Source organism: Pseudorca crassidens, chromosome 15 (genome assembly GCF_039906515.1).
Source record: "Pseudorca crassidens isolate mPseCra1 chromosome 15, mPseCra1.hap1, whole genome shotgun sequence".
NCBI classification, from domain to species: domain Eukaryota; kingdom Metazoa; phylum Chordata; class Mammalia; order Artiodactyla; family Delphinidae; genus Pseudorca; species Pseudorca crassidens.
In genome coordinates, this window is record NC_090310.1 from 19339003 (window position 1) to 19357987 (window position 18985).

The 18985-nt window shown below is 36.9% G+C and overlaps 1 protein-coding gene across 7 annotated transcripts in view; it reads right to left on the bottom strand.

Annotated features, from left to right (window-relative positions):
- Positions 1-18985, bottom strand: part of TNRC6A (trinucleotide repeat containing adaptor 6A) — a 97489-nt gene that overhangs the window by 45686 nt on the left and 32818 nt on the right. For 5 of the 7 annotated variants that reach the window (XM_067706352.1, XM_067706353.1, XM_067706351.1 and 2 more), the window contains one exon: positions 4942-5325. The exons of the other annotated variants lie outside the window; for them this stretch is intronic. In XM_067706352.1, the coding sequence (XP_067562453.1) occupies positions 4942-5325 (384 nt within the window). The remainder of the gene's footprint in view (positions 1-4941; positions 5326-18985) is intronic. 7 annotated transcript variants of the gene reach the window in all.

The window sequence follows — 18985 nt, forward strand, 5'->3', positions numbered from 1 at the left end:
CCACATGCCGCAGAGCAACTAAACCTGTGCGCCACAACTACTGAGCCTGTGCTCTAGAGCCCGCGAGCCACAACTACTGAAGCCCACGTGCCTAGAGTCTGCACTCCACAACAAGAGAAGCCACCACAATGAGAAGCCCACACACCACACTAAAGAGTAGCCCTGCTCACCGCAAGTAGAGAAAGCCTGTGTGCAGCAACGAAGACCCAACGCAGCCAAAAAAACTTAAAAAAAAGTATCCTTAGTTATTCTAGCCTCTAGTCCAAGGGCTGGCAAACGTTTTCTGTAAAGGTCCAATTAGCAAAGATTTTAGGTTTTGCCAGCCAGATGGCCTCTGTGGCAACTACTTACCATAGTAGCTGGAAAGCAGCCATAGATAACATGTAAATGAACGGGCATGGCAGGTTAAAGAAGACAAATGCAATACCACAACCAAATGCAGTGTATGGATCATGACTGGTTTCTGGGGTAGGGACTGTGGGGAGACGACTATAGAAGACATTCATAGGGTTGTTGCTCTAGACCAGGTGGTGAGTGTCTGAACCAGGTCAATGGTGGCAGCAGTGCAGAGGAGAGAGGAAAGCTGAGAGATGTTCTGGAGTTAAGGTCAGCAGGGCATGATAAACCAGTGGCCTGTAGACATGAAGAAGAAGGAGAGTTAAGCATGATTTTAAGAGTTCTAGATGGGTGACTGGATGAATGGGGTTGCCGACCTTTTGAGCAATGGGATCCAGAAGGAGAAACTGGCATGTGGCAAGATAATGAGTTCGATTCTGGACATGTTGAGTTTGAAGGGCCCAACATCAGCTGAAGAAATCCAGAAGACATGGAACCTAAAACTGGGGAGAGAGATGAAACAAAGCCTTGGGAGGGAGTAACATCTGAAAACTGGTCAAAGAAAAATGAAAGAATGAAAGAGCTTTAAAAAGAAGGAAGGGGTCAATGATAAAAAATGTAGATATAGGTTAAGATAAGAATGGAAAAGTCTATTTTGTAACCACAATTAAAAATAAGAAAAGTCTGGGTTTGGCACAGAGAAGGTCAGTGCCCTTAGTAAGAGCTACTTCAGTCAAGGGAGCAGGAGCCAGACTCCAGAGGAATGAAGTGATGTATCAGAGATTCCAAGTCTAGAGTATTTCTGTAAGAACTCTAGAAGTAGAGAGAAATTCTACAACAGCCCCAAGAGAATGGGAGTTCAAAGGAATTTATTTTAAAGATTATAAAGACTTGAATATGTTTACAGACCAAGGGACAAGTTGAGAGCAAGAAGTGGAAGTTACAGGACAGCGAGGATGTGTACTACACCGAAAAGGCAGTGACGAGCACAGCTGGATGGACAGTATTTTAATCTTTAAACATCTCTGGAAACTTTAAGTTTCTTAAAAAAATTGAAACGTAGGAAAATCTATAGTGTAATATAAAAAACACTCACACACCCCTCACCTTAAGGTATATACTACTAATATAATAGAAAACTCCTGTGTACCCCTCTCTTGCTTACATCTCCTTTCTTCTACAGTAGGTAACTGAGTGGTAACCACACAAAATGCTATATTTGAGTTTACTCATAAGCAAAATATGTTGTTTTGCAAGCTTTATATTTTATATAAATGATATCACACTATAAACAAAGACTTTTTGGTACCATCTGCAAAAATGTGAACATGAACTACGTATCACAGGATATTGCTGAAAACATCCCTCTTCTGCTTAACGGTGACTGTGGTATCATGGTTGTATAGAAGACTATCCTTATTCTTTAAGAAATTACCTGTGGAAGTATTAAAGGTGAAGTGCAATGAACATTTGTGCACATGTTTGCATATGTATGTATATATAATGTACTAATAACGGATGGATCTGAATCTATTTGTTTAACTTTTCTGCATGTGTCATGTCAGTTGGATGATAAAAATGTGTGTTGGAACACTCTGCCCCATTAAGAACAATACTGCTGCCAGCCCTGTTAAGCGTTAAGTCCCCCCAAATCCTTTATCACACAGCCTTCAGGCCCCCCAATTCAAGGGTTTTTTTGGGGGAGGAGCAAGGCCTGATACCTTAAGGCTCTAAGAAATCAACTGCAAAAGAGAGGTCCTTCAGTGATGACTGAAACCATCATTAAGTGTTTGAGGCACAGCCACAAACTGGCAGCTCAGCCTGCAGCGTTGTGTGGTTTGACCAGCACAGGTTCTAAATACTTAAAATGAGAATGTAAAGGTAGTCAGGCAGGGTACAAAATCAATACATTTACCACAGTTCCCATTACTTCTTTTCATCCTTTACTCCACTTACCTGCTAGCCTATGAAGGCATTTAGTTTGTGTGACCTCTAATTTAGAAAATACCTAATGTCATCTAGGTACTATCCCTCTTCCTTGACTGCAGTGAACAAACGAGAAATGCATTCTGTGAGGACAAGGGAAGTGTATCCAGAACTCATCTTTACCATGCAAACTTGTAAGTAAATTTCTATGTATGTATTGCATGTATTAATTTAAATGTCAAATCTATTCCATTACCTATCTCTGTTCAGGAAACAAAAAAACCAAACACAAGTACAAAGAGACAAAACAGTTAAGATTATGTTCCCAAATTTCTGAACTACATGTAATTCACAACATGCAATTTTGGGGTTTCTGGGCTATTGTTCATGCTGTTTGTACCGTCCAGTACGCTGCTCTTGATTGATTGCTAAGCTATTCTCTAATCTGCAAAATGAAAATTAAACATGTTAATACAGTGTGTGGGTCATAAGCACCCCATAAGGGTTAGTCACTATATTATTATTATTATTGCTGTTATATTATTATTAGCCCTTCAGGAGCCAGGAGAGACCTGAGAAGTCCTCCCTAATTCACAGACACCCAATGCCCTATTATGTGACTAGTGTTTCTATTATCATTTCTAGTAGCACCTACAAAAATATTTTAAGGTAAATACGTGACTATGTTGTTAAAGGGGGAGTCATAAATGTTTAAAACAAGACAAAAGCACAAGTCTGGTTCTTCTGCAGAATGCTTTGCCTTCATCCTCTGCGTTCTCTAGCTGTGTGGGGATTTACTTTTAAACCTCAGGCAGGTTGCTGCACCCTCCTTATTTCCATCGTAACCTCCACATTAACACAGTCCACCTTTGTAAAGTTGTTTTAGAAACAGGTGGGATATTTTCCCTTCTCAGCCTTTTTTTGAAGACTTCTTCCTATGCCCACATCATAGGCTTTCTTTTCATCTGAATGTATACCCATAACACTTCTGGGTTTCTTGACCCATACCAATTTTTGAGAAATAAGATTCTTATACTCCCATTGTTTCCATTTCAAAAACGGCTTTGCTCTTTCATTTCCCAAATTGAAAAAGCATATTCAACATATATTTTCTAAATTTACTATCCCACTTTCCTGTTTGTTAATTATCATACCACTATTACTTAGCTTGCAGTAGGTACTCAAGCATTTGTTGTATAAATAACCTCTCCTAGGTTTTAACCACAATGATGCTGATGACTCAGTACATCTGCTTTGCTTCCAACCTGACTTCCCAGAGGAACTTCAAACCAAATTATTAATTGCTTGGCATTAGATCTAACATATCTAAACCAGACTCTTCCTCCTGAAAAGTGCAGGTCCTTCGGTAAAAGTTTCAGGGAAGATAATTCATGCAGTGCCTAAATATTAGGCACTAAACTAGCTGCTTTAACATGTCACATAATATCATCCTCAAAGCAACCTTACAGATTGGGTACTACACTTTACAGGTTAGCAACGACAGTCAGATAAGTTAAGTGATTTGGCCAAGCTTATGCAAGAAAGTGTGTAGGGGAGTAGAAGTAAGTATTAACTTGGGCTGATAATTTAAGTTTGCATCCTTTCCAATAATGCGCTTCTCTAATTACCTATGCTCGAAAAATCACATCTGTGCCCTCTTCCTCCTTACCCATCACTACCAATATGCTGCCAAAGCAAAGCACGGTTGTTAGGAACATAGCTTTGGAGTCAGACAGATCTTGATGTGAGTGCAGGCTCTGCTACTTATTAGCTGTGAAATACCATATTACAACGTAGAGTAGTTCCTGGTATATATAAGAGAGCATAGAGGTAGAAAGTGAATATTCTACCTGAGATAGTTAGGAAAGGCTGCTCAAATGAGACTCGAACACACGTAACAATTAAGTAACCTGCCGAGGTCACACATGCTGGTATATGGTGGAACTAGGACTTCAAAACCAGGTCCATCTGGCTCTAGAGACTCTGTTCATTACCAGTCTGCTACTGTTTTCATGTGTGGGAACCTTGATTATCCTCAATTCTCTATATGACTTGTGGTAAAACTGTCAAAATAGTTCAATAAGTGAATGGACAAACCAGTCGTCAGAACATATCAAAACAAACTGGGCTTTGAGAAAACTGTAATCACATACTGGATTTATCTTCTGCCTCACAATCATTACTGAGCTGAGAAAAGCCATTCTGAGGCAATAACTGAAATGCATGTGCTCTGAACAGAATTTTCAGAGGTGGTAGTCTCTTTACGGCACGTGGTAACTGATCTCAAGCCATTTTTGTCTTGGTGCCTCAGTTTCCTCTACTGAAAAGTGGAGATAAGAACAGCTTACACCTCTCAGGGTTGTTGAGGATTAAATGCAATAACGTGCACAGCTGCTTAGCACGTGACTTGGTGGGGGGGTGCTCAATTTTAGCTATAGTCTTAGAATCAATTTTAGCTATAAGGTGTATATTAAAATGGGTAAGATCTGGAGGGAGAGCTCTAGTTAACCTACAGGAAACATTTTCAGATTCCCCATTCATAACTTCTGTATAGAATTCTTATTTTTACAACACAGATACTGATGAATACAAATACATCACCAAACAGGCATGAGTTTATAAACTTGCTACACTGCTAATGACGACAGTTGGAGTCTCGTAAGAAATGCCTTCTCTCACCTGACTGGGTTTTGCTGATCTGCACCTCTCCGTTATTTTGTGGCTGTTGATTTGTTAAAGCACTGCTCTCTGACTGGCTGCTTAACACTTTAACAGCAGATCCCAGGTTTGCTGCTATGACAGGAAAATGCTGACCCCTCTTTAGAAGCTGCTTATGTTCCTGGTGGCGAAATCGAGGTGGAACTTCGCGCGGATACCGAGGCAAGGCCTGTGGTGGCTGCGGCTGCGGCGGCTGCTGTGGCTGTGGCGGCGGCTGCGGCGGCGGCTGCTGATTGTTGGCTGTGGCTCGCTTGGCATTATTATTAGTGCTGGTTGCTGTGGAAGTGCCGTTATTAGAGTTGGCAGGCTGAGGCTGGCTTACACTGGGCTTTATCTGTTCTGGCACTAATCCCAACAAAAGAAAAGGGGTGGAAAAGATTAGCCAGTAAAGTGCACCTCCATTGCAAGCCATCTAAGTAAAAAGGCACTAAGAAAAACAATCCTAAAGGAACAGAAGCTTTACGTGTGCAGGGATATCCTTCCTCATTCACGGGCTCCAGTTTTCTTGAGAAGGATCACTGCCAAGCGTCAAATTTTACTTCTGCTAACTACCTATCTGATAAGGGAATGGACACCAGTCAGCATTCCCTGTCCTGGATGACAGTTCATGCTCACCATCTCCCTCCCATATTATCTCCAATTAGAGAACAAGCACTGTTTATACAACTCTGGAACTCACAATAACTAAAATAACAAAGGTGACAAATCAAGTTTTGGTAATCCCGAAAGAATCCTCAATTTCCCAGTAAGTGTTCTTAATCTGCCTCATGTTTAATGTGTTTGGTCCCTATTTTTCATCTTTGAAAGACAACACAGAGTAAGGGTAGAAAATAATCCTGCTAGTTCCCTTACAAAACAGCAAAGTTAACACTGTTTTTTGTTATTAAAATGTAAAGCCTGAATCAAATAAGACAAATTCAGAATTGGGATGTATATACAAAGATCACAGACTGAAATCTATGAGACTAACCAAAATTGGAGAAATAACTTGGATACCCTGTCTTAAGCAAGTCTGAAAAACAGCTATCTGTCTACTGTATGAACAATCAGAGACTATAGTGAATTTCTGGACTCCTAAAGGAGATTAAATAAGTAAATAAACTGAGGGAAATGCTCTAAACCAGTGAAAATATACCCCATCTCTAAAACTACAGGGAGGCAGCGTGGTATATGAACTTTTGGTGCCAGATGGACCCAGGTTTCAATCCCAGCTCTGCCTTTAGTAAGCTTTGTGTCTTTGGACAAGTTGTAAAAACCCAAGCCTGTGGTCTCCTCTGTAAAAGAGGGATAACACCTATTGCTTGCAGAGCTCTCCTAAGGTTAAATATATTAATGTTTACAGAGCACCAAACACAAGGCTATACACGCATACTCTGGTTTATTGTGCTTCGCTTTATTGCACTTAGAAGATATGGTGGTGGGTGGTTTTTTTTTGTTTTTTTTTTTTTACAAATGGAAGGTCTGTGGCAACCCTGCATCGAGCAAGTCTATCGGCGCCATTTTTTCCAACACCACCTGCTCACTCTGTGTCTCTGTTTCACATTTTGGTAATTCTCGCCGTGTTTCAAACTTTTTCATTATTATTAGTTATGGTGATCTATGATCGGTGACCTTTGATGTTATCGCTGCAAAAAGATTATGACCCACAGAAGGCTCAGATAATGGTTAGCATTTTTTAGCAATAAAGTATTTTTAAATTAAGGTATGTACATTTTTTAAGACATAATACTATTAAACAATAGACTACAGGATAGTGCAAACCTAACTTTTACATGAACTGGGAAACAAAAAAATTTGTGACTCGCTTTATTGTGACATTCACTTTATCATTTTGTGTGTGGCAGTTTTAAGTTATTAGTTTTTAAAATAAAAATATACATTCACTTTACTCCGGTGGCCTGGAACTGAACCCACAATCTCTGAGGTATGCCTGTAGAGTGCCTATTTTTTAATGACTGGCATAATACCACTTTATACTTTTGTAGCAGTTTAATGTTTCTCTGAGATTTTGATGCATCTTCACAGATGCCACTGTCAGATAAATAAAGTGATTCGTCTCCATGTGATCAGTGAGGACACTCAGAGAAAACTGTTCGAGAGTTAAGAGCTCCAACCCCACCACTCACTAGCTACGCTATTTCTGTGTCTTTTTCCTTGTCTATATGGTATAGACAGTCTTGATCTAGTACCCAGAATAATGTAAACACTCAGTGAACAAAAGGTATTACTGTGGCCCGAATAAAAGAAATATTTATCAAATGCCTAAAATGTATATGATTCTGTGATAAAGTGCTGGTCACATGGGTTGTTTCCAATAGCCACCCAACTTCCTCTTACAAACCCTCAGATCTAGAGCCACCTTTCATTTAACAGTTTAGCCTCACTATTGTCTTCTTTCTCTGAAATGGTGGATTTAGTCTATATCACTAATACTGATACTTTTTATTCTTAATATATGATCTTGACCTCTTATTTTTTAAAATCTGATTTTGATTTTTCTAAAGTAATACAAAAAAATTGTATTTCAGGAGGAATTACATTGAAAAATCACAAACATTCCATCTATTGCTTGGAATTCCTTCCATTCTTGAAGGCAAACCGAAAAGCCTCTTATTAGCATTTGGGCCAAGTGCATTCTAGGTCTAATTACTTTATGTAGAAAATTCTGTCTCCTAGACAATTTTATGCTCCCAGAATGTAACAATAATGTATATTCCTCTGTCATGAGGAAAATAAGGAACTAGAATATTCTAAAGTACCTCTGAAACCAAAAGACGATCAAGTATATGTAACTGAAATTATAAGGCACATAAAAACTCTAACTCAGCTTTTACATGCCTAGTATTGGGCTCAGTATGGTATTTGGCAATTGAATGTAACATTAAAGTGGTGCAGTTACCCACTGCTAAAATACAAGTTTGTCCGCCACTTTATTACTAAAGGGAAAAGATTGTGACAACAATTTAATACCCAAACAAGATGTTATTTATGTGAGACAGCAACAGGAAAGTGTTGTTTAATACATTCAGGAAATTAGAAGATATCCTACATGCAAACACTGTGAATAACCTACATGAAGACGTGTATAAGAACCCTAACACTACTTCAGAAGTGACTAGGAACTCAGAAGCAGTATTTACAACGGTCATCCAGCAACCCCACACCTACCTCAAAAATTCAAAGAACTCCTGTATTTCTTATCAATAAAGCGCCATGGGGAAAATAAGGCTGAAAGAGATACTAGTTTCTTGGGCCAGAAAACTTCACTGACACCAGTAAAAACATTAAGACATGTAACTACTGACTATAATACTAAACTAAATAATCTAAGGTAAAATCTCAGATGTAAACATGGGATGTAGTAGTAAAGAGTAAAGGAGAAGCTAACAGTGCATGTAGGTGTGCCAGGGTAAGGGTGGAGTTGCTGGGTAACAGATATAAATACTGAATAATTTTCGCTGCTGTATATGTGTAGTTAAAATTTAGGTTAATTATGTCAGTAAATATCTAAACCATTGGAAGGGGGAAAAATGACAAAACGATCCATTCAACAGACAGAAAATGCAATAAAGAGAATTACTTTTAAATTGTGGTTAACATGAAATACAAAATGAAATGTCAAGCATAAAACTCAAAATATCTGTAATCAATAAAAATGTGAGTGGGTTAAATTAACTAGTTAATAAAAGATCTTAAACAGGGTTAAGAAAAGAAAAAACAAACTTAAGGAATATACTTATCAAAACTCACTCCTGAAACAAAACAATACAGGAAAATTGGTGGAAAAAAGTACAGAGACAGATATACTAACAAGAAATGCTAACAAAACTTAGATGAAAGCAACATTAATATCAGACTTTTAAAATTCAAAGAGAAAGCATTATAAAGATTTTGCATACTGATAAAAGAAACAAACTAAAAAGAAATAAACAACTAAGAACCTTTATATACCAAATCTTAGTATCAAAACGTGTAAACCAAGTGGGGACAGAAAAGAAAAACTGAGAAAAAGCAAAACCATATATCTTGAAATGAGGTAACACCTTTTTTGACAAGTACCCGAGAAACAGTCATGAAGTGCACACACAAACCATCCAGCACTAAAGAAAACATCAATAAATTACAAAAAGTAGGAATAATACAGATGGTATTTCTGGATTACAATGGCATCACACTAGAAACACAGGCAAATACAACTGCCTTATTTAAATAAATTTTGAGTTGAAGAGGAAATAAATACCAAAACTGTAGAATTATATTTAAAAAAATAGTGAAAACAATACACATAATAAATTTTAAGGTATCATAGACTTAATTATTTTCAATGAGAATGAACGTGAAGCAACCAACTCAAGTTAAAAATCAAACTAAAGGAAGCAGTAAGAAGGAATCAGTAAAAATAAAAGTAGAAATCAATGACTTTAAAAGTGAACCAATAGCAAATAAAGATTTGAATAAATATATGACACAGATATAAAAAAGGAGTATAAACAAAATATGCTATAATTTTACATTTTAATCTCCGGAATATTATACATTGTTGATTCAATAAAAGTTTTTTGGAATGCAAATAAGTGAACCAATAAATCCAAGGCATGGTTCTATGAAAAAAGTAAACTACCAATTAACCTAATTTTTAAAAACGAAAATGGAAAAAAAATAAGAGATGATGTTCTAAAATTAAGGTATTTCTTAAGGCTTAACTCATTAAATAATTGGAAAAACTGGAGGAGGGAATTATTTAACACTGATCTCAGAAGAGGCAGAAAAAAATAGATTAATTAGCATAGAAGAAGTGGAGAAATTTATGAAATCATCAATCAGGATCACATAGTTTGATCAATACTACCATGCATACTTCATTTTTTTTTTTAACTAGCATACTTTTAAGAGATATTTATCTCTAAATTAAATGCTATTTAAATTGTTGTAGGGCACAGCATAAGATGGAATACCAACATTAACACTGTTACAAATAAATCAGACAAAATTTTCGTAATCCCAAACAATGGGGGAAATAAAAGAAGCAATATAAATAGTACTGGGGAAGAAAGGACATAACTTCAAATATAGAGATTCTGTAAAGACAAGAAAATACTACAATCTATACCAATAAAACAGAAAACCCAGCTAAACTGAGTGTTCTACAACATGGCTTGGCAAATCTTTCCTGTAAAGGGCCAGATAGTAAACATTTTAGGTTTTGCAGGCCATACAGTCTCTGTTGCAACTACTCAACTTGCTGCTGTAGCACAAAAAAACAGCCACAGACAGCACGTAAATGAATGGATATGATTGTGTTCCAACAAAACTTCACATAAAAAAAACAGGCAGTGGGCCAGATCTGGCCTGCAGGCTGCAGTTTTCCAGCCGCTGCTCTGTAAAATATAATTTACCAAAATGAGCTCACAGAGGAGTAGAAGATCCTATGGAATAATAACAGCTGAGGACACTGAAAGATCCTGCAAGATTTACCTCCCTAAAAAGCACCTGGCTCAGATGACTTTACAGGGAGTGTGTAAATAAAATCCTCAAGAAGCATATATAATATCAATCTTACATAAACTGTTCCAGAACAAAGAAGTAAAGGTTCAAAAGACTGGCTGGATTCAAATTTTGGCTCTGCAACTTACTAGCTACATGACCATGGGCAAAGTACTTATCCCCTCTGTACCTGTTTCCTCATCTGTAAAACAGAGGCAAGTATTAATACCTACACCCATCGGGTTTTTGTGAGGTTTTAACAAGATAATAGATGTAAAGAATTAAAAACAGTACCTGGCACATGGTTAGTACTCAATGAATGTTAGTGATTACTATTACCATCTGGGTAAAAAAAGGGAGGAGGAATTAGGATGAACCCCAGGTTTCTGGCCGGGAATCCGAGTAGACAGTAGTACCATTTACTAAGATATGAAATAGAAGACAAAAATTAAATTTGGGAAGTATGTGAGAATGAGTTTAGGTTTTTTTTGTTTGTTTAATTGTTAGGTTTGTTATTACTATAGAACAGCCACTCTCAAACTTTTTGGTCTCAAGACCCCTTTACACTTAAAAAAATTACTGAGAACACCAAAAAGTTTTTGTTTATGTGGGTTACATCTATAGATATTTACCATACTAGGAATTTAAACAAAGAAAATTTTAAAATATTTATTGACTCATTAAGAAAGTCCTTTATATATTAAAAATAAATTTTTGAAAAAAAATTTCCAAAACAAAAAAAGAAAAGTATGCATTGTTTTACATTTTTGCAAATCCCTTTAACATCTGGCTTAACAGAAGGCAGGTGGATACTCACATCTACTTCTGCATCCAATTTGTTGTGACTTGCACATTATGTACCCTCAAGAAAACTCCACTGTATACTCATGAGAGAATAAGTGGCTAGACAAAGCCTTTCTACTATTATTATGAAAATAGTTTTAACCTTGTGGATCTCATGAAAGCTTCAGGAAGCCTCTCAGGTGCCCTTGGGTAAACTATGAAAACCACTGCTATAAGAATGCTACTGAATATATGGTTCTAGAATTCAGTAAAAGTTTGAACTAAAAATATGGATTTAGGATTCAGCATACAGGTAGAAAAAGAAGTTATGAAGTTGTAAAATAAGAAATGGCAAGACCTAAAGAATAGGTTTAAATAGAAGACCGAAGAAGAGAAGTCATGGCAAGAATAAGTTACAACTGCCAGAGAAGTAGCAGCGCTGTTGTTTATTTTAGTAAACGGCCTCACTATCTATCTAATTACTAAAGCAGGTACATCTTTCTCAAATTCTCCCTATCCCTTTAGGTCCAGTCAGTCTAAAGGTCCAATAGATTAATTATCTCCTTGATACAATCCAAATACATCCTTGTATCTCCAATGTCACTGCTGCGATTTAGGCCATTATCAATTTCATCCTGCAAAAACCTAATTGGTCTCCTTGGCTTAAGTGCTGATCTCATCCCATACCCTTTTCACTCTCCCCAAATCTATCAACTCTCTGCCCCACATTATCTATATTATTAAAGTGCTCTCAGAATTAATGCAAAGTCCTTAGCACAGCCCCTATCTACCACTTTTCCAGATTCATATCCTGCTACATCCACACACATCTCCTCTTCTGCATCAAATACCTCCAATTCTCTGAAAGGCATCATGCTCTTTCATGACATTCCTTTCTTGAAAATCTTTCTGTCTACCACCTTTCCTAGGAAACAACCAATCATCCCCCACTACCCCTCTATTCAGCTAATCTTAGAAGTATTTTATGACAACATCCCCTCCCCACTCCCATAAAACTCTTAGGCATTCCTTACACCAGAAGTCCCCAACCTTTTTGGCACCAGGGACCAGTTTCGTGGAAGACAATTTTCCACAGACGGGGGTGGGGCGGTGTGGTTCAGGCAGTAACGCGAGCGATGGGGAGCCGCACATGAAGCTCCCCTCCCTGGCCTGCCACTCACCTCCTGCTGTGCGGCCCGGTTCCTAACAGGCCCGGGGGTTGGGGACCCCTGCCTTACACTACATGTGCTCTGTAAGTGCAGGTTTCTTACTTCTTCTTCCTTTTTCCACATGGTGGTCCCAGCACCAAGAACAGCAAATGGCATGTTCAAAAATCCTAGAGAAATCAGATATATACCTTTTCCTGGGTCTTAGCTCTGCTTCTTCAAGGAACTCTTACCTTCCTACCCAAAATTTCCCATCTTAAATTACCAACACAAAGAGGAACATAGCTGATTTGTCCTTCTACAATCCTCTAGGTTTAGGTGACTGAGTAAATTCTTCCACCGAGCTTCATTAATGAATTTCTGGATGAAACCACCCTATTAACCAATTCTGCTCTTCAGCAAAACACCTTAGGCAAGGTACATCTGTTCTAACGTACAGATCTTCTTTAAGAGCTAGAGGATACCCATACAATATTCACAATATGGTATTCCCAAGATCTTGGTTAATCTGTCCATCAAATTTTGTCCAAATATGTGAGATGCAGAAAAGTGGGATGTTGAAAGATTTATTTTTCAGGCAGAAGCACGTGTTTTAAAAAAAAAAAAGTAATCTACTGTATAGCACAGGGAACTCTACTCAATATTCTGTAATAACCTACATGGGAAAAGAATCTGAAAAAGAATGGATATATGTATAACTGAATCACTTTGCTGTACACCTGAAACTAACACAACACTGTAAATCAACTATACTCCAATATAAAATAAAAATCAAATTAAAAAAGGAAAAAAAAGTCAGATTGCCCTCAAGTCTCTCTTTCATAACTAACAATTCTAGAAGTGATCCCCAAATTTATTTAATTAAAAGTGCTATGGGGCATATGTTTAAAACAAAAACAGGTTCTTCAAGCCTCACAGATTTACTAAATCAGAATCTGTATTTTTAAAAGCACATATCACGTGGTTCTCATTTCTGAGTAAATTCTGAAAACTAGATACTGTAGCAGCATCTACAGAGCTTCTGACTTCCATTTGTGAGTCCAAAACAAAAGATAATACCTAACAATTTCAACTAGAAGTTAGTGACAGGAACAACAAAAAAAAGTCCCAAACACACTGGGGGAAAAAAAAAGTTTGCAAAAGTTATATAATAAAGGAATTTTTAAATTTAATTTTTGATTAATTTGATTTTTTAATTAGAAAAAATGGTCCCAAATATATATAAAAATGAAGTTCAGATAAATTAAACAGTTAGACTATACAATGCTAAAATTTTTTAAAGCTTTCAGAAAGCACAGGCAAAACTTTTTCTAAAATCTGAATAAACGGTAGGTTTTCTCAGCATAAAAATGAGTCAAGAAATCAGAGTAAAAATTGTTAAGTTTGAGCAAATAAAATTATGCAGTGTATTTTATTTTTTCAAAGGTGTCTGTGTGTATATATTTATTCCAAATTAAAAGACAAACTGGAAAATATTTGTCCTTTGGAACAACTTAAAGGGATCCATTCCCTACCCCCCTCCCACTGCCCACCCCAATTTTCCCTAACCAAAGGGGAAAAGGTACTGTTTTGGTTTAAGGCTGCTAAACCTAACATAGGAAAGCATTCAACAGAGTCACTAGAGTTTAGGACCGGAGTCTTAAACTAAGAATATAAATGTTATTTAATTTTGCTTTCCTTCTTCTAAACATATATTTGCATCTTCTGCATATGTACCCCCTATGGGGTCTGATATTTAGATATTTCTACCTGGTATCTCATCCTCAGAACAACCTCAAACATATAATACAGTCCATAATCTTAGAAATTTTTGCATCAAACACATTAAATGGAATGTTAATGAGCTTCTTATACAGAGAGCTCATGTAAATAGATAACAAAAACTCTAGGCCCAAGAGGAAAATGGGTAGAGAATAATGGGCAATTCATAAGAGCAAAAAAGTACAATTAAACATATGATACTCCATTTTATCAATAAACAAATTGATTTATATTTAAAGCAATAAAATACCAATTTTGGCCTGACAGATTTATAAAGATAATATATCCCATTCTTATGTTGCAAGACATATTCCTTGCACTGTGGCAGAGACACTGCACTGTGATTCACCCATGCTGGGTTGGGTTCTACTTTAATGAGAGGAAAAAGCCAGTCATCGTCTGGGTGAGGAGGAACTCTGAAATGACTGGGGAAACTGCTAATATGATGTTTCAATGGACTAAAAGGTTGCTAGGATACTGCAAAACCACAGTTGTGGGAGTTACAATTTACCAAGTATCAGTTGGATGCCACACAATTTATCTAATATCTCTTTATCCTCACCATGATTCTATGCATTTGAATTATTACTTCCATTTTACCAATAAGGCAACTAAGGGCAGAAGAAGGCTGCCCATGACTAAACATCTAGTAAATGGCGGAGCTAAAATTTAAAACCAAATCTGACCCCCAAACTAATGTTCCTCCTAGTATACATTTTCATCTTACTTATAAGAGCAAAATCAAACTCTCCAAAAATAAAGGAATGACTAATTCTGGCTTAATGACTTTGAAAGCTACAAATCAAAATTTTCTAACCAGCGTTTATAAGTTATCTATCACATACTCAGCATTAACTACCCTCCAGTGACTTATGTTCTATATTATATATCATTTCATTCCCACATTAAGTAACCTGGATTATCTCCTTTTAACAGAGTCAAACCGAAGTTTAGAGGTTACAGTACTTGCTCAAGGTCACAGAGATAAGAACTACAAAGGCAGTATTCAAATCCAAGTTTATCTGACTCAGAAGACTGGACTTTTAACCACTATGCCTGGTTTACACAAAAATTCCAGGATTATCTTATTAGATGAATCAATGCTTTTCGCTTCTGGCAAAATGCTGCCTTTAAGTAACATTTTATCAGGCGTACTTTCACTAAGGCTACTGGCACTGAGAGAGAGAGCTCTTAGTAAGCATTCTGAAGCACAGCTACTATTCTAATTAGAACTACAAGTATATAAAAGTGAAAAAGATGATACATCATGTGTTTTTTCCTAGTCTGGAGCTTTCTTTTACCTGGTTATAACTGATAAAGCTATTCTTGCGAATCCATCCCAACTTCTACTCCAAAATTTAAACCAGAAGACTCCTGATTTGTTTTCTTTGAAATTGAAGACCTAATTGTTGCCCAAGCAGAGTATCTCAGGGCTCAGGACACAACCATACGATGCCTCCAACAACTATAGGCTCATTAGTCTCTGAATCTAGTTTTCGACAATAGTTTACTTTGTTAACTGCAGTAATCTCTGCTTTTCTCATATCTATTTCCTGTCTCCTTTGTCCTGCTCCAGTCTCATCAGACATCTGAATTCACCAAAATCTTTAATTTCTACTTATTTTAATAATTTATTAGTATTTATAAGCAAAACACATCTACATTTGGTAGAAATAAAATGGTTCTTACCTAAAACAAAAAGAGGTCCTTAGCATTCTTCATAACCTCCTGAGTACATAAATCTAGATTTACATGTATAAATCTATATAAATCATTTTTCTTTCTCAGTAGGAGAAAAGGAAAAATGGTGACTCTGATATACCTAAAAACAGTACTTTTTATTGACTCCCATGGAAGTAGAAGCCCATTTCCCCCCTTCCCGTTAGTGCATAGTTAGACATCTTTTTGTTACACAGCTCAAAGACATCTTCATAGAAACACATTCACCATTAGTAAATTCTTAATCAGTAACAACCTCCTCTTCTTCAAAGAGGTCAGTACCCATTTGCCTTCAAAATCTCTCATAAAGCCAAAGTACTATCATGGCACATTTGGAATCAGAACCTGGTCTTCCAAATATTACCTAATACCTGCCTGTGGTACAAAAGTCATGTTTCTACCATGCATACTGTGGAGAAAAACACTGAACTGAACCCCGGTTCTATCAGCAGACCTTTCCAACCTGTGTGCCAGGAATCGGTTAGAGGGATGCTGAGGGGAGCAGCACTTCAGAGTCCAGGTGACCAGACTCTCTATATCGTCATCCTCAGCTGAGAGCAGCCTCTTCTGTTTACAATAGCCCCACAAATGTCATTTTCTACATGTGCCATTATGTGAATAAGGTCAGGCAATGTGCTTCAAGTCACAATCTATTTGCGCCTCAATTTTCTCCTGTATGCAGTACAGTGATCCTTTGTCAGGCCACCAAAGTTCCTGAATTTCATTATTGTAGGAGGCTTTGTGATTGAGAAACTTATGATCTCATGGAGAAAACAGAGTGCTAAGCTGAGATCACAGGTAAAAACATTTAAAACAAAGATGAGAATGGAAACACACTGGGGACAAGGACTTGGAGTTTTGTTCATGCACAGCAGTGACCACAACAGTGCATGAAACAGGGTGGGCACACAATAAATATTTCATGAATGTTAAATGGTTCCTGAAAAGTCAACCACTTCACACATCACAAAATTGTCGAAACCTCTCTGATTCAAAAAATGTTGCTGGTAATACAATTTTTTATTTATTTCTTTGTGCTCAGTCAACAGGGAAATACGATAAAATCTGTTAGATCTTTCTGTAATATTTTTAAAAGATGCATTGTTTTAGTTCATTCATTGCATGTTATTAAACCATGGGCAATGGTGTAGCTCTCCTGTTCTGTCTTCCATGTAACTAACTACAGGGATATTTTCAAAGAAAAAGAAGCAGTAGAGCCCAGTAGGGTTAGTAGTCCAACCCTTACTCAGACACCAATCACCTGCATAACCAATAGGAAAGTTACTTAACCTTTCTTAATCTTGATTTTACCTGTAAATGGTGATAATACTATCCACTCTCATAGGGCTGTTGAAACGATTAAATGCAGGCTTATATTGTGCTAGTACACACTGATGAAGCCCTATTCCTGTATTAGTTTTTAAATATCCACTGCGTTAAGTCTCACAGTTCCCAGGCTGCTGCCCTGGTGCCTTCGCTGGGTCCCACACATTTCTCAAAATTCAATAGCTAAGAGTTACTCTTAGCACATTAAGATCTTAGTCTGCTCCAGTACAGTGTTATGAATCACTGGTGCCCATTCACTATTAGTAATTAAATATTTAGAATCTCACCTTGACTAATGAAATATAATCAAGCACAATATAAATATAAAGCACAGTCCATGCTACAGAGTAGGTGCTCAGAGTTAGCTATCTTGACGCCTCCAATATGATGTGACATGCAGCTGATTTAACAGCTCTTGAATATTCTGATCACTCCCTAGATCAATGGATTTAAGTAATGAAATTGTGTTTGATAGAAAAACAGAAAGGCTAGAATTGAATACAAATAATGGTTTCCAACTATGGCAGGAACAAAAATGTGTTTTAAATGTTGATTCAATTCTCATGAGTTTTTAATTAATCCAGAAAGAGAATAGCCACAATTAACTATGCTTCCCTATGTGATCACCAGAAAACAAAAAATCTGTATCAAATTTTCTCTATTCCTGCTTCCATCCCAGGCTCCCCTCATCTCCTTTAGGAGCTCTAGGGTTTGCTATTCTCTGTAATTAGCTTGCTTATGAAACCACTTGAAGAAAGCACTGGCATGATATAGACAGACAGAAAAATAAATATTAGCTGTCAAAAATTAACAGTGCTTATTCTTTCGCAAGGAATGTACAATCAGTATGCTTCCAAAACAAGCCAGTGTCAGAGCTGGAAAGCTGTTTTTAAAAAATGATGTTTATTCTTGATAGAGTTCCCAGTCCTTCCCTGTCTTTACAATGTATAGGTCCACAGGATACCCATCCGTTCCTATACCTCACCATAATTTTTTTAGCGCTTCATTCCCCTGCTGTTTCAACGAGATACTCATCATATACATATTTTAGAAAGGAATTTCAAATATTCAATATGCTCCTTACAGTTTTTCCAAGTTCAAGTCACAGGTAAGAATAAAATTTTCAGAAATTTCATTATGTCACTCATTATAATGGTCCACATTTTTATGAGATGACGCATGAGTCCACTGCACCAAGAAATAAACATCATATTGTTTTCATATAAGAAAGCTGGTCAAGAATTTAATTTATGATACCTTACAAAAATCCAGCTTTTATACAGTTTCACCACTGAATGAGAGCAACATCAGCAGGTATTATTTAATCGGGAATGGCAGTAGCCTTAGAAAAAGAAATAGCTCATTAAGGCAGAATTCTACAGGGAGTGCCGGGCCTAACCAGTTATGCAGTCTGAGCACTAAAATCTTGACTCTTAACAACCAAGAAGGCTCTAGAACTATGTGGTCCAATAAAATTTAAAATTCAGTTCCTCAGTCACATTAGCCACATTTCAAGTACTTAATAGCCACATGTGACTAAACCTGGGCTTTATATAGACTCTATAATATAGAAAGACAAAAATGATGCTGACAGTATAAACTATAATCCTGAATTAGGTGAATTCTCCTAATTTTTAAATGTTGGCAATCAATTAAAAATTTAAAGGATAACAATAAAAACACTGTGTGGAGACCATAGGAGATGAGGGAGAAATGACAACTAAACAAATTACCTTGCATTGGATCCTAGAACAGAAAAGTTAATG